The sequence below is a fragment of the Natator depressus genome, chromosome 2 (assembly GCF_965152275.1).
Source record: "Natator depressus isolate rNatDep1 chromosome 2, rNatDep2.hap1, whole genome shotgun sequence".
NCBI lineage: Eukaryota > Metazoa > Chordata > Testudines > Cheloniidae > Natator > Natator depressus.
In genome coordinates, this window is record NC_134235.1 from 242,039,220 (window position 1) to 242,055,820 (window position 16,601).

The 16,601-nt window shown below is 40.5% G+C and overlaps 1 protein-coding gene across 5 annotated transcripts in view; it reads left to right on the forward strand.

Annotated features, from left to right (window-relative positions):
- The window catches only part of DIP2C (disco interacting protein 2 homolog C), a 478,491-nt gene that overhangs the window by 398,853 nt on the left and 63,037 nt on the right, over nt 1-16,601 (forward strand). For all 5 annotated transcript variants that reach the window (XM_074946248.1, XM_074946247.1, XM_074946249.1 and 2 more), the window contains 5 exons: nt 3,151-3,262; nt 3,395-3,504; nt 4,044-4,174; nt 11,894-12,062; nt 14,091-14,261. In XM_074946248.1, the coding sequence (XP_074802349.1) occupies nt 3,151-3,262; nt 3,395-3,504; nt 4,044-4,174; nt 11,894-12,062; nt 14,091-14,261 (693 nt within the window). The remainder of the gene's footprint in view (nt 1-3,150; nt 3,263-3,394; nt 3,505-4,043; nt 4,175-11,893; nt 12,063-14,090; nt 14,262-16,601) is intronic.

The window sequence follows — 16,601 nt, forward strand, 5'->3', positions numbered from 1 at the left end:
CCCGTGTAGACAGTGCCCCAGCGCTGGGAGCTACTCCCCTCGTGGAGGTGGTTTTGTTTAGAGCCCTGGGAGAGCTCTCTCCCAGCGCTCTGCCACGACCACACAAGCCATGATAAAGCGCTGCCATGGCAGCACTTTAGCATTTCCAGTGTAGACGTGCCCCAAAACTCTCTGGCTAGTAATCCCATTTGTAGACTCCTGCACAGATAGAAAATTTGTATCCACATCTGATCCATGATCCGCAAATGTAGTCCCCAGATATAAAGCGAATATCTGCAAATTTGTAAATCTTGACCCATTTGAAGTTAATGGGACCACTTACAAAGTAAGATGCTACTCAGTACGAATGTGGTGTTAGAATTTGGCCTGCTATTAACAGATTAATGGGACCATTATTATTTATTGTAGTGATGGTCTTGTGTTCTCTTGAGATGTTTTAAAACTGAGCGTATGCAATAACACTTCAGTGATCCCTCAATCTCTGATAGCCAAGATTGACCAGGAGGGCTGCTAGGGCATGTCTGGCAAACCTTCAGGTGGATCTAAGCTGTCTCATGATCATTTAGCTCTTTTCAACAGGCTAACTTTTTAAATAAAGATTGAAAATTGCCAGCCCTACTAAAGACAGTTTGACTTAGAGGCCTGTCCAGCTCTGTTTCACCCAAGGATTCGCTCTCATTTTGAAGTGGAGTGACCTTGTGGAGATTAAACTATTGAGGCTGTTGCGAATACATTGCTGAGTTGCTGCTGTCCTAGGGAAAAATTCTGCCCTCCCGGTACCATCAGTTCAACTCCTTTTGAAGTCAATGGCAGTTGCTTCTGAGAGCGGAATTTGGCCCATAGAACTGTGTTTTGCAGATGCCTAGGGAGTAGTCAAAGTAATCAAACATTACTGTGATCTAACTATATTGTTACTAGAGGTCTAAAAGACTATGGACCAGACTGTGCTCTAATTGGATGGGGGAAACCCAAGCAGGGTGACAGGAAATGGATATTGTCCCATCCAAATGGAGGTGTGTTTGCTGCCCATCCATCAGGGAGCTAGCCAGAAGTTCAGCTCCCCAAATTTGATGTCTCTTGGGACACCCGAAGGAGTCAGAGCTTCTGCACTCTTTCCTGAGTCTCCTGGCTAACATAATATGGTACCTGAAATACCCAGCTGCCCTTCAGTCTTCCCTCATTCAGTGCTTACACTTTGACCCAGCCTATGCAAGGTAGTACTGAGTGAGTGAACATTATCTTGGCTTGGGATACTGAGTTATATGTTGTGAGTGAGCGCTACTGTCAGGAGTCCTGCCAGCACCCTTCTCCACTAAGTGTCCACAGAGAGAGTTCATGAGATCTTAGGAGGTGGAGGAGTCTATAATGTGGAGTCTCTGTTCCTCCCTTCTCCACATGCACCTGCTGTTGGACCAGGGACATGGTGTGCTCCAGTGGTTCTCACCCAGTCGTACGTCTACCCTTGGGGGTAAGCAAAGGTCTTCCGAGGGAAAATCAACTCTTCTAGATATTTGCCTAGTTTTACACAACAGTCTACATAAAAAGCACTAGCGAAGTCAGCACAAACTAAAATTTCGTACAGACAATGACTTGTTTATACTGCTCTATATAATATACACTGAAATGTAAGTACAGTGTTTATATTTCAATTGATTTATTTTATAATTATATGGTTAAACATGAGAAAGGAAGCAATGTTTCCGTAATAGAGTACTGTGACACTTTTGTATTTTTATGTCTGATTTTGTAAGCAAGTAGTTTCTAAGTGAAGTGAAACTTGGGGGTTCGCAAGACAAATCAGACTCCTGAAAGGGGTACAGTAGTCTGAAAAGGTTGAAAGCCACTAGTGTGATCAGTACGATTACTGCTGATAGCTGCTAATTTTCTCAGCTCATGTGGTAGAGCTTTTTGCATATGAGGCTGAAAGTGTGGGGTTCAAGGATTGATTTTCTCATGTTGACAAAAGGTGGGAGTTAAATATTCCAGTGTGTAGATCCAGACTGTCTCTTTGGGACCAAAATGGGAAAGTATTTGTATTAAGTTCAGTGCTAGAGTAACTCACAGTGAGTCATTCTCAGTTTGGGATTTTCCAATCACCTTTTTCTCCATGCTGGAGGCCTGAATAAGGATATCTATTCTGCTAACATTGACAGTATTGACAGTAGTGCACAGAATGGTTATTACTTTGCACAGGTGTTGGGGATAACAGCTTAAGGTTCAGTGGAACCAAAAGTGGCTCAGATTCCACAAAGAATACATTCATTAGGAACGCTTTCGCTTACTTGACTTCTCTTCACAGACCCTCAAAGAATGGGAAAGAAAGGAAAAGTGCTTTGTTTTACATTGTTTCTGTGCTGTGATTTAAAATGTTCAGTAATGTATTTGGGCTTTTGTTTAAATACCCTATATTAAATACTTGTTCAAACAGTATCACATTTTCTTTATGTAATGTATTTGGTAAAATAACTGCCCATTGTCAAAGACAGAGAAACCCTCAACATATGTAAATCTAAAATCCTCTAGAGCCTAAAATCGAGTGTAGGCAAAGAGGAGATGGTAAGCTGACTGTGTCACTTGAGAAATAACTGCTCGAGAGCTACTGTTTGAAACACCAGAACTCTCTGAAATGGAGTCCGTGTTAAGTCGTTAGTGGTCCTGCAGAGAATCCTGTTTGTTTGATTTAGTGGAGAAATCATGGGTCTGTGGCTAGCACACAGTTATTGATTTAATAAGGTGAAACCACTGGAGCATTGTAAGTGTAAAGTTGGGTTTTCATTTTATTAAAATATTTGTATAAACAAACACGTATTGCGTTCACTTAGGGAATATTCTTGTCATAACCTTCACTACAAGTTTCCCAGGATGATGCTATATAGGGAAAAGTGCAATTTTTACCTATTAATGCACCGTTAATTTCAATGTAACGATTTGCTGCAAAGTGCAATTATTGCTTGGTCTTGTAAAAGTCCTGTATACCCTCTGAAATTTCAAGGGTCTGCCTTTTTTGACATATGTTCCTGTCTCCTAATCCCAGGAAATAAGACTGGTAAACTTAGATATGTACCCTGTTGTAATATAAATCATGGTCTTACTCAGTTTTACATGTGAAGTAATTAGTGTTCTCTTTCCTTTTGTTTGTTAAACTCCCAGGTGAGTCGCTCTGCCTGTTTAATGACTACACAATTAATATGTAAATTGTTACGGTCACGAGAGGCAGCAGCAGCAGTGGATGTCAGAACGTGGCCTCCTGTGCTAGATACAGGTAAGTAAGTATTAAAGCCAGAGCTGCCCTGTCTTGTTTTACAGTTGAACTTGTCATGGTTCAGAGATTCATGCAGTGAACTGCCTGTCATAAAAATAAGGTGCACATGTTTTCATTTTTTATTTATTCTAGATGACTTGCCAAAGAAGCGGCCTGCTCAAATCTACAAACCTTCTAACCCTGACACACTGGCTTATCTTGATTTTAGTGTGTCCACAACTGGAATGCTAGCTGGGGTAAAGGTAGGAATTTCACACTAAAAACAAATGTTCTTGTCATGTATGTAACCAAACAATTTGGGCACATACACAATCGAATTTCATTGTAGTCTGGAAGATTCTAAAATTTTCTGTGGTTTTGAAGAATTATAGGGTATGTTATTGATGATCAACAGAAATTCAAGTTGATACTTTTATTTTGCTTATACTGATGTTATATAGAAATTCTACCATCTTTATTTTTTGTGCTTGTAAAAGTTTAGCTCATTCTTCTTAGCTTTCAATATCACATCAAGCACATCTGAAACCACTCATGACCATGTCCTACCTATTCAACTTATGATTCTCTTTCTTCCTTTTCCTTGGATGGTTATTTGGATGATCTCTTAAAAGAAAATTAACTCACATTAGGTATAAATTACAGTGTGTGTTCATGCTGAGCACAAAGTTTAATATTAATTTGTTTCCTTCATCCTGTTACCGATTTCAGGAATGGCAGTAGTTTGGGAATGAACCTGCAGAATGGCATAGTTTATCATTTTAATTACTGTCTTGTCTTCCAGATGTCTCATGCAGCCACTAGTGCCTTTTGTCGTTCTATTAAGCTGCAGTGTGAGCTTTACCCCTCTAGAGAAGTAGCTATCTGTTTGGACCCTTACTGTGGACTTGGGTTTGTCCTCTGGTGCCTCTGCAGGTGAGATTTCTCTTTAGACTTTTTAAACCTCATTTCCATTGTACAATAAAACAAAAGAACAAACTGCATTTGATAATAGAGAGATTTGATAATAGAGAGATTCTTGATTGGCAATAATAGAGCTGGCTGAAAAGCTGCAAAATATTTTCACAAAAAATGTTGACGTTTTATTAGCACTAGTTAGTGGGGAGTTTATAACTTAGTTAACAGTTTTGTGGATTTCTGTACCCTATGGATGGTGTAATGTTGCAGTAAAAGCATTCTGAGTAACTTTTAGCTTTACTTTAAGACATGTAGGTAGATGTATATGAAAAACGATGTGCTTTACAGAAGAAAATTGAAAACATGGTACAGAGAAGGTCTATGAAAAAATAGCTGGAATCATTCTTTATTAAGAAATGTTAGATCCTAGAATTATTATGTTTTGACACATTTCACTGAAAGTGCAGTGTTGCTGTTTTAAAACCATGCTGAAATTAAGGTAACTTAAGGCATTAAAATGATACAGTGTTGCATAAATGTTTTTATTTAAATTATAATTAAAAGTGAACATCCTATTGGAATCAACACTTTGTTTAGATGCTTGGAGCGCTAAAAAAAATAAATAAAAGTTAATGGTACAGGGACTTGTCTTGCACCAGATAATTATGATTTATGAGATGCATAAACCATGTGCTTATTAGACTTCAAGCACGTTATTTTAGCATAAGATCCACTTATACTCTGAGATTGTTCTCTTATTAACCTTTTGGGAAAAAACAGCAATTGGAAAATATAAAAAAAATGATTTGTTCTGATTTAAGCTTGTTGCAATTACTATATTATAATCTGGAACTGACACACCGAGAATCATTATAGTAACATTAACTGTTCTGGTATAAAGCAACAGAAGGCATTTATCTGAGCTTGAACAATGAAAAATCAATGCGTCAGTTTCACTTTCAGGTTTTTAGAGCGGCAGCATTTTGGTTTCAGCAAACCTTCTTTGTTTAATAACAAAGTGTAGAAGCCATTTTTGTTAGGCTTTGCCTTTTTAAAAAGCTTGTTTTTACAAAATGCAACTCTTGGGCTAAATGTAAGCTGACACAGTTCCTTCAGCTCAGACCACTGCCATTCCCAAAGAGAACACGTCTTTGCTTGGAGCTGCGGGTGTGATACCCAACTCAAGGAGAGACGCTCACACTTGCTATCGTCAAGCTAGCATTCGAAAGAAGAGTGTAACTGCAAAAGCTACACTCCCAAGTCACGTACCTGTCCAAGTCCTAGCACATACTGGAGTCAGCTAGACCATCCCACAGCTTGCGCTGCCGTGACCGCACTCGTAAGGTCCATACCTTAAAATGTTATCCTAGCACAGTCTTTGTGTGTGTGTGTGTGTGTGTGTGTGTGTGGTTTTTCTTTTCTTTTTTTTTTTTTTTTACGGGATCCAGTGTATTTGTTGGTTTAAACGATAATTGCTCTGGTCTCTTATTTCAAGGTCTACCTAGGGGCTAGAGCTGAACAAAAATCATTTTGCAGGAAATTTTGATATTTCAACATCTTCTTTTCATCCCCAATTGGTACAAAACGTCAAATTATTTGACCTTTTTTACAAAACAAAAAGTTCATAAAAAATGTAGCCTTGGAATTGTTGAAACATTTCGTTTGCCTACTTTCTATTGAAACTAAATATTTTGACATTCCGACATCAAAACATTGAATTTTGAGTCATCTCAACATTAGTCTGTGTTCATGTGAACCATCACAGTTCCTCGTGGGAGTTGTAGTTCATGTGTGCCTTGTGCCCTTATTCTCCCTGGCCAAAGTACATCTCCCAGGATATACCATAGTGGCTCAGGCCGAGGGGAGACTGCAGTGCAAGATAGGGAGATACAATTGGACCATGGGGCCACGATAAGGGGGACACACGCAAATTACAACTTCCATGAGACACCATGTCAGCTCAAACGAACGCAGATTAACGTTGACCTGACCAAAAAGGAAATATTTCCCCGTGCTGTTAGCTCTCAGAAGTATTGTGATTTCTGGCCTGTGTTGGAGCCAGTCTCTCAATAAATGAGAAGCTCCAACCCTCATGTAAGTTTCAGACTTGCCCAGAGGAAATCCCCCTCTAATTGGCTGCCTTCCCCACTTGCCTGCCTTTTAGGGAAGAGCAACCAATCAGATGCTCCTCCCTGCCTTCCCTTCTGGACCTGAGAGAATTTGGATTAGGGACTGTGGGGAAAGGAGCAGCCAATACCATTTTCACAAGGGGGAAGGAACAGAAAGTGGAAAGAGCCTAGCAGCTCAGGGCAGCTGTGCTTCCTCCTTCCCTTTCATCTTGTGAAAAATGGGTCAGTCTGTTCCTCTCTCCATCACTGCAACACTAGGCTTGGGAAGGAGCAAAGGATCCTGCCTCAGCTGCCACCCCACACCTGAAAGGGAGGTGAAGACACCCTACAGGTCCAGAAGGAGCAGAGGTGCTCAGAGGAGCTGGGGCAGATGTGGGGACAGGAATTATGTATGGCTAGCTGTGCACAGTTGATGTGGGCTGGAGGGGCTGCTTAATTAACTGAAAGGTTGGAGGAGAGGCGGATCTGGGGCTGAATACAGAACACAGAAATAATTATTAGAGTCTAGTTTGGGGAGAAGCTGGAAGCTCTGTGTAATTAGGGAAGCATTTTATATAAAGTTCTTTAATTTGATCTCAGTTGGATCTTCCACTGAGAGCCAAAATCAGCTTACCCTACAAATTTGGGACTTGCTATGCACACAGTGGGCAGGGGGAGTTCAAAAATGAAAAAGATGAATGCAGTATTACCTCTCTCTACTCTTAAAAACCCTCATAATTTTCAGGGTCTGAGTTTTGGGATTGGCCATACTGACTTTGCTTCAGTTTCCCTAATGGGCCAGCGAACAGCTTCAGCAAAATTGATGTTTTCCTGCAGAAAACATTGAATTCTCTTTTGGAAACCAAATTTTCTGTCAAGCATTTTGATCCAAAAATTCATAATCAGCTCTAATGGATTATTTCTATGTTATATGTAGAAAGCTGACATGAGAACCCAGCATGGTTCATTTCGCTGCGCAGACTTGACTTCCATCTCACACTAGTTTGTTAGGAGTGAATGTCATTTTTAGGGTGCTCTGTAGAAGTACTGCATAGCCCCTTAAGCATACAGTTTGGAGCCTTAAGTATGCAGTAAGCATGCAGTTTACTCTTTCTAACTTATGTGCCAAAAGGTGATTGTTACTTTTAACATGCCATGCTTTACCTCTGGGGGATATCTGGATGTAAAATTAAATACACAGATTGTGAAGTCTGTTGTCATTTCCATTAACTACGCTACTATTTGCTATTCTAACATAGAGATTCATGGTCAGCTCCTACTGTCTTTATTTTTGAAGGTTAAGGGGCTGCAAATGGTAGCAATTCATATTGGATACAGAGCAGGCATAGAAAATGGGCTCCTTTATGCAGTCTCTGAAATAAGAAACACAAGTTAAAATTTTGAATTCAGTCACTTCAGCTATGCATATTTAATTCCTCCATTAACTAGGCCGAAGGAGGTATTCATTCTGCAAACAACCAAAAACTAACCTCTTTTCCCCATCGTAGGTTCTTAGAAGTTATACTGCACTGCTTCGCTGTGACGCCCCAGAATGCAATATTCTGTGACGTCAGAGCTATTAAGGAAAGCCCACTGGAGCATGGAGCCAGCCCATTGGTAAGTCTGGAGTATATTGCATGGTTTTGCAAAGTTCGTTTTATTTTATGTCCTAAAGAGTATAAAAAAATAACAAAAAGAAACCTTGCAAAGCAGAGCAATACATTCTTTAAAATGGGATTTACCAACTTCTCTATAAACTGGCTGCATGCTCCAGCAGGGTTTCCTTGGGATCTTTGTCACAGAACAATGCATCCTAGGCATGGCAGCAGAGTCATCAGGCCTATGTGAGTTCACTAATCCAAAAGCTCTTCTTTTTAGCTGTTTGTGCTAGCTTTTTCATGGGGGAATTCATGATGTGATTTGATTTGATTTTTCATATTTTTCTTTGCAGCTCTTGCCTTCCATTCTGAGAAGCTGACCCTACTATTTTGTTTTGCATTGCATTTTTAAATCTCTAAGTTATAATAGTTTTTAAAAGAGCAAACACTTTTCTCCAAATATAAAATCAAAACTAAATCCAATTAAACTACTTTCTGAACTTAAGATATCCGTGTCCTAATGTGTAGACCACCATTTATTGGAATAGAGCCTACTACACTCCATGTTAAGAGGGGTTTAATTATAAAACAGAAACATAGGATAAAGCAGATATGAAATTTTTCCTGAATTATTTGTTAGCCAAACTAAGCTAAGCCCTCTAGTAATTCTGCTTTAATTATCAAAATACAGAAGTGTGTGTGTGTGTGTGTGTGTGTGTGTGTTGATAAACCAAAATGAAATAATAGTTAATTTTCTAAAACTGAGACTTTGCTAGTGCAGGTCAGTAACAATGTTTTAGTCCAGTTCTACAGTGATAGAGATGCACTTAATTGCCATTTTGGTGCAGGAATGGATTTAAATTGCAAATTAGGACCATAAGAGCTGTATTTTTCCAGTCCCCTAAGACCACATTCAGTGGATACAGTGTGTGCCGTGGAGTTGTGATATGAATGTTTGTTTTCGAAGTGCAATGAGAGCTGCTTTCTTCTTGCACACTTCCTGTCAGCCCTGAATGGGCAATTGAAGTCATTGATCAAGTAACTTCTACAGCAAAAGTGAGGTCCTGCAAAGTTTGCTCTTAAACAAATGGATGTAACTGTAGAGGAAGTGAACACCCCTTGAAACCATTGTTTCTTGGAATTGCAACTTTCGAAACTGCAGCAGGAGAGGCACCATTTTCATCTACTACATTTTGTGGCCTAAGTTGAAGATAAGCACTGGGGTGAAATTCTTACACCAGCCCGAAGCCCCTTTATGGCGAATAAAAGTGCTGCAGCATCATAAAGGGGCCCTAAAAGTCCCAGATCATGAGATAAGGTTGCCAACTTTGTAATATTTAAAAACCACTTCTTCCCCCCGAGATACTGTCCCTGCCCTGCCTCTTCCTCCCAGGACCCTTCCCCCAGTCACTCCTCTTCCCCCTCTGCCCCGGATGCTCACTGCTATTCCCTTCTCTCCCCTGCCCGGGTCGGGAGGGACTCGCCTGCAGAACCACTGCTGGGCGCTGCAGCCACCTCATGCTGGTAGGAGGTGGCCCTGGCTGAGTAGTTGCTGGCGGGGGTGATGACCCGGTGCCTCCCCTGCCCACAATAACAGGTCTTTGCGTGTCTGGTCAGTAGATCTGACCTGACACTGTCAGGTCTCCTTTTCAACCAGACTTTCTGGTGGAAAACTGGGCACCTGGCCACCCTATCAAGAGAGGAGGAGAATTCTGGCAATTCTCCTGGCATAACTGAGGAAGAAAGCCATGGGCTCAGAGAAAGCCAGTGAAGAATTCCCTTGTGCAGGGCAGCTCTCTCCTCTCTCAGTCTGTCTGTTACACACAAGATAAAGACTGGACAAAACTTTCAAACTAGAGTGCCTGAAAACAGGCACTGAAGTAAGTAGGGGACAGGAGGGGCACCATTTTCAATGGTGCTGAACACCATCAACTCTTTGAGTGCTTGTCCATACATATTCCACTCTTGGTGCACATGCTCTTGGGGTTGGAGTCTGTTGTCCAGCAGTGTTCTGTGGGGCCATGCATGTGCCCTTGTGCTCCCGTACCGAGGGTAAAAGGGGCAGATCAGACCCATCTACCGCTCCAGTCCTTCTCAACTCGCAGTTCTTTGGTGTTCATGTCTTTGCATATCCTGTTTTCTTATCTGTTATTGTGAATTGTGTATGGATTAGTGTTAGACAGTAAAGAGTTGCCTGTTGGAAATTTTTTTGATAGTTGTTAATTGTTTGGGGAAGTTTTTACCTTCCGTATTATGTCTTTTTTCCTCACTTGGATCTTTTTCCCAGCACCATAGCTTAGTGGTGTCCCATCACAAGTCATCCAGCTTCAAGACTGTCCCTCCTGCAAGGCAGCAATTCTGATTAATGATGGACCTACCAAGTGCTTTGTTTTCTCTTGGGAAAGCTCATATACTGAGGAAATGTTTGGTGCATAAGTCCTTAAAAGCAAGGGAGGCATATTAGATTGTTTGATTGCTCTATGTGTCTAGCTTCTGATCTGGAAAGGGCAGACCCCACTGGAAAAGTTCCAGTGCAGTCCAGAAGCATCTCTGTGAATTCTGGATCCACTAACTTCTGGGTTCCATCTTTGACAGTCATTTCAGTTTCAGACTCTGGTAGGACTGTTAAAATTAAATCCACAAAGGATCAACACTCCTCTGGGAAAGCCAGAGACAGATCCCTGATGGGCATTTCCACTAAGAGGTCCAACTCACCTCAACACTACCATTTTAGGAAGACCCCATGTCACAAATCAGGTACCCTGGGAGCTCTGAGGGAGCACAGTACCAAGGCTTTGGTACTATCCTGGGATGCAAAGCAACCAGCAGTTATTTCAGCACCAGCTCTTACATTACAAGTCTTATTAGCACTGGTTTCCTTGAAGTTTCTCACTTCAGCACAGAATTTGTCAGTAGTGGACATGTTGGCACCGTCAACCTTGATGCTCTCTGCTCGTATTCGGAATTTATAGCGCACCCCTTCTAAGTACTGGGAAAGTTTGTGGTACTGAAGGATTTTCAAGTTTCAGAAGAGCCAGAGCCTCCTCTGGTCTCCAAAGGGCTAAACATGCCTTCCAGCACCAGTGCTCTCCCCTCAACAGCATTGAGTGACTCCTGGAGCTGACTGCCTCTAATCTTACCCTTTGTGAGAACCTTTCTGGTTTTCATCTTTTATTGTATTCTGTTGTGACATGTCAAAGCTGAAAGATGCACAAATCACAGATTAAGATGTGTGAGTAAAAACTGTAAAACTGATGGGGAAATCTGCCCGTCTGGTAGTCACAGGGCACACAGGAGAGAACTGTCAATGTAGGAAACACTTCTGGAGAAGAATTTGTCAGTGACTACGATGATACTGCAACAATTAGTGCTGTACCTTTGGCACAGGGACATTACCAAGTGCCTGCATCTCAGTATTACTGTGCACTGGGGAGCCAATAAACAATATTGTATATACAGTACAATAGAGCTCTGGGATTTCATTTTTAAAAGTTCATAACATTTTGTGGAGAGAATTTTAAAATGCATAATTTACTTTTAATTTGGTGCCTGATCCTGGCCCCTTGAAAATGATGGCAAAGCTCCTGTTTATTTCCATGGGAGTGGGGTCAGTTCTTTGGTGAGTAAAAGGTATTGTATTTTCTGTCCAGGAAATGTTTAAATAGTAATAACCAACCATAATCTTTTATCAGCAGATGCGTATTTTACATGCTACTAACCCAGGTATCTGTGTGCTCTTCCATGAGTTTCTAGCAGTAAGGGCCACCTGTATTTTGTAGGTTTTAGTAATTTAGGACTAGGTTCTGCCTACATTTCCACTCATTTCACTTGAATTATATGGGTGTAACAAAGGGCAGGATTTGGCCCTTAACATAAAGCTGTGACAACTGTGCAGTGTTAGTGAGATATAAACATACTGTGCCTAGTACTTGATGTTAAAGTTTACACTCAAGTGAGAATACCCTTTTTAGTTTACAATCATCTCATCTACAGAATTCTAGCCTGTATTAACAAATCTTATATTTTTGCAGCGTTTATTCAGGACACCAGTCTATTCTGATTCCTCCCTCAGAATTGGAGACCAATCCTGCTCTATGGCTTCTAGCTGTGAGTCAGTACAAAGTGAGGGACACTTTTTGTTCCTATTCAGTCATGGAGCTTTGTACCAAGGGACTCGGTTCACAAACAGAATCACTGAAGGTGAGGAATTCCATTTTTCTTCCAAGTGTGACATTTCTGTAGCATTTAGGAATGTTCTCTGCTCAATAAGTGTGTGTTAAATCCATTCATTGAGGAGAAGATAATCAGAGAGTAAGGGAAATCTTCAATACAGCCAGTATAATTCCTTGCCAAAGGCTGTATATTAGTTTTTGCCACCTGCTGCTCCCTAGCCCTTTTCCAGATTATGAGGTTCCTCGTTAAATTTATTCCTTAAGGCTTTCCAAATCTTTAAGATTTGTGTTTATTGTACAGCCCAAATTGCTGTAGCTGGTTGCTAGGGTTGTAAAAGTCAGAACTGTGTGTATTAGCCAACTGCATATTGTATGTATAGCTTACTCTAATAAATATGTTAAATATTTGTTTGGTTTTGACATGCTAGAGCACTCAGAAATGCTCTAATCTTTTTCAGCTTGGGGTCTGGGATATACTGATGCTTTTGTTATGAACCTGATAAATTTTTTACTATGCATTCTGTTGCCAGTTCTGCTAACTAACTGTAACTGCTTTTAAAAGATCTATTTTTTTTCTCTTCAGTTACAAAGGGGTTTAACTTATCAGATGTCAGTATCTGCCTTCATTTACTGAGAGCTATATATCTTTTTCAGAATTAGAGTAATTTAGGAAGGTATTGTGGTGTAAATGTGAAGCAGAGGAGCTTGGAGCCAGACCGTGTTTTTGTGGTTAAATATTTTCTTCCTTCCATCTCCTTTTTTTTTTGCCATTAGACCGTATCCTTTTGTACCTATAGATGCATCTTATAGTGATTCAGGCTTACAGCTTGCGTAGAACAGTTCCCACCTTTTAGTCGAATCCCAAGCCCAAATGGATTGGCAAATATGTGCCACTACTACGTCGTCTTCCAAATGTGTTCAGACACACTAGCTGTTGTCTCGCCTTCTTTCTGTTCACTTTCTCCCTCCCCCCTTTTGTCTGTTTTCTGTGTTTTTTCGTGTTTCTCTTTACATTATTTTTTAAAAGTTTGTTCTTTCACATGTTTTTTGTGGACTCTTCGTCCCTGCTGCTTCCCTTTGTCCAACATCTGGAAGCTGAAATCTCACTCTCAAAGCTGATGGGAGAGCTGCCATTGCTGCCACCGCATGGCTAAGCTGAGTGCCGTGAGAGCAGAGAAAGAAGCTCCAGAGGGCGGGCCTGGTGCCTGTATGTTAAGGCCACTATGGGAACTGGGAGGTAGAAGATGGGTGGCTTTCAAGGAGCAACCTGCTGTGTGTGATATTGGCAGACACAGTAACTTGTTTGGATTGTGTCTTCATGTATCTAGGGAACACGTTGATTCATTCTTCTGTCCTATCTTCATCACTCCAACTATTGTAGCATCTGTTGCCCCTACCCTGGATTGGGAAATGCAGCACTAAAGTAAAGCCTAACCAGCACCAGCCACTACAACAGAGACTTCTTTTGGTTGATTTGTTTCCATTGCTCTTAAATTTCTTCTAGTTTCAATAAATTATAACAAATGCAGAAATTTGTATATGTAAAACTTGTAACATTTCTGATGTCAGTGTTTTTATAGCCTCTCACATGCAACTAGCTGTAAAATGCCAGATCTTCCTTTCATGATTCAGAATTCCCATTATTCTGCTGAAACCCTATTAGGTAGAGCTCAGGGTGTGTACACTGCCTCCATGCCCTTGTGTCTTTAATAATTCTCCAGTCAGTTTTTTCCTAGGACAGTTAACTCTTCCAGTTCACTGGTCATTGGAGTCCTGAGCTGTTATTTGTTACTAGCATATTTTCCCTCCAGAACTTTTTTGTGATCCATTTCCTCGTAAATGCTAGGGAAGAAATTTCAGGCAAGTAGGTCTGTTCTACATCAGCCATAAATGTGTCAGTTGGCCATCCAGCTTCCATGAAAGGCTAGAATCGGAGTATTATAATCCTATATTCTTGTGTTCGTGTTTTGTTTCACAGTGTGTTTAACACATGTTTTGATGCACAGTTTCAAAATTGATTAACTGTAGCTTTCACTACATTATAAATTCTTCCTAGGGAAGGGGACTGGACCTCTCACGTGTACGGACATGTGTCGTTGTGGCAGAAGAACGGCCCCGAATAGCTCTCACTCAGTCATTTTCAAAATTATTTAAAGACCTGGGTCTCCATCCGCGGGCTGTTAGCACATCATTTGGCTGTAGAGTTAACCTGGCTATATGTTTGCAGGTAAGACTTTCCATGCCTTAAATTTGTACAGCTTCTAGTACTAAGAAAATGGTTATCAATGAGCAATTTTCTTGTCAAGCATGGGAGGTTTCATCATGTTTCATGTTGGTCGATTGCTTAGTTGTTCTTTAAGCATATTGAGCAAATCCATCTGTTACTTAATGTTCTCCTTTCATATGCAAGTAATACACTTCTGCATTTGTCAATGAACCCTGTTCATCCTTCACAATACATTCATAGCATTTATTCTGCCCCAGATGTGCTGTAATTCAGTAACGTGTATCAGAATGATACAACTTGTACTCTCAATACTCTAAAACAAAACTAGTTGGAATTTATTCATGTCGTGCATATCCCTGCTTCCAAGTGCTTTCTTTATGTACTTTAAAACAAAGTAGCTTCCTGCTTTGTGTAGAATAGTTATTTACTTTAATCAGATAAATAATTTCTGCATGAAATATATAGGTCACACAGTGAAAAACTAATCTTTCTGACTCAGCTATCACCATATGAGGCATCTGTGTATTTCCAATTTGACCCATTCATCAGATGAGTCTCCAGGGAGAACCTGGAATTTATCTTGCATTCTCTGCTTCAGGCATTCAGCTTTGTTGATTAATAGGTTTAAAGGACAGAAAGGAACACTGTCATCATCTAGTCTGACTTCCTTTGTAACACAGATCTTAGATCTTCACCTGTTGATTCCTGCATCCAGCCCAATAACTTGTGCTTTAGTACATCCGCATCTTTTTAGAAAGACACCCAATTTTGATTTAAAGCGTCCAAGTAATGGATAATTACCGTACTCCTTAATAAAATGTTCTAGTATTTAATTATCCTTAGTGTTATGGCACAATTTTTCTATTTTATTTTTTATTTCCAGTTTGAACTTGTCTAGCTTCAAATTCAGCGATTGGATCTTGTTATGCTTTTGTAGGCTAGATTAAAGAGCCTTCTACTATCAGATCTTCTCCACTTAAATATAAATAGATGAATAAAGAGATAAATACATGGCGCTCCTTAAGTCTCCTGCTGTAAGGCATGTTTTCCAATCCACCTCTCATTCTTATGGCTCTTCTCTGAACCCTTTCCATTTTTCAATATCCCTTCCAAGTCTGGATAACAGAACTGGACACGAACAGCATCTCACCAGTGCCATATATATAGGTAATATAACCTCCTACTCCACTAGTTCAAGGATCACAGTAGGCCTTTTCAGAGCAGCATTGGGAGTTGGCTATCGACCGTGTCCGCTAAGTCTTTTGCAGCCTTGAGTCCCCCATTCTGTAAGTATAACCCACATACATCGAGCAAAGGCTATTGTACCTTTTTAGCTCTTGTACCTACCACTGTTCCATGTTGGGGTTCTCTTCGTGGATAGTAGCAAAAGCCTTGCTCAAATATGGAAGCCAAAACCACATCTGAGCAGAAGTACTACAAATAATGCACTTGCCTCCCTCTTCTCCTACTCATCATTTTTATAGCACTTTGTTTTACAAGCAAGGCCATCCAAAAACGCTTCACAAGTATAGGTGATCAGCCCAGCACAGACCACTGCTTCTGTGTCTTATCCCCAGCTTCACCCCTGGCCTGTTGCAGGGAACTGAATAATCAAGGCCTTCATCAGACCTTGGTCTAAAGTGACCTTACTACTGCAACATGCCAACAGAAAACAAATACAGGAGTTGAGCCACTTCTCTACCTCTCATGTAACCCAGAGCTAAATTAGATGGTGATTTTAATGATCACTATTGAATATATAGCAAAGCTATACTCAGCTGAGTAAGATAAAAAGTCATTATTTGTTCTGGAGGTAGCCCTCTTCTAATTCAGTATTCTCTAATTACTGTCATAAATAGTCTCCCAGCATGTAAAAGTTCAAGCAAATCTCTTGCACTCCTAAAAGCAATATCCGAATCCTTTTAGAATGGATGTCCCTTCTGCTTAATACATGTAAGATCTTGGATTCAGACAGAAGTCATGTTTAGAAATGCTCGTGTTAATGTTAGGTTTCAGAGTAACAGTCGTGTTAGTCTGTATTCGCAAAAAGAAAAGGAGTACTTGTGGCACCTTAGAGACTAAACAATTTATTTGAGCATAAGCTTTCGTGAGCTACAGCTCACTTCATAGGATGCATACTGTGGAAAATACAGAAGATGTTTTTATACACACAGACCATGAAAAAATGGGTGTTTATCACTACAAAAGGTTTTCTCTCCCCCCACCCCACTCTCCTGCTGGTAATAGCTTATCTAAAGTGATCACTCTCCTTACAATGTGTATGATAATCAAGGTGGGCCAGATCCAGGTTTTCTCCCCCCCTCCCCTCCCAAAACCACT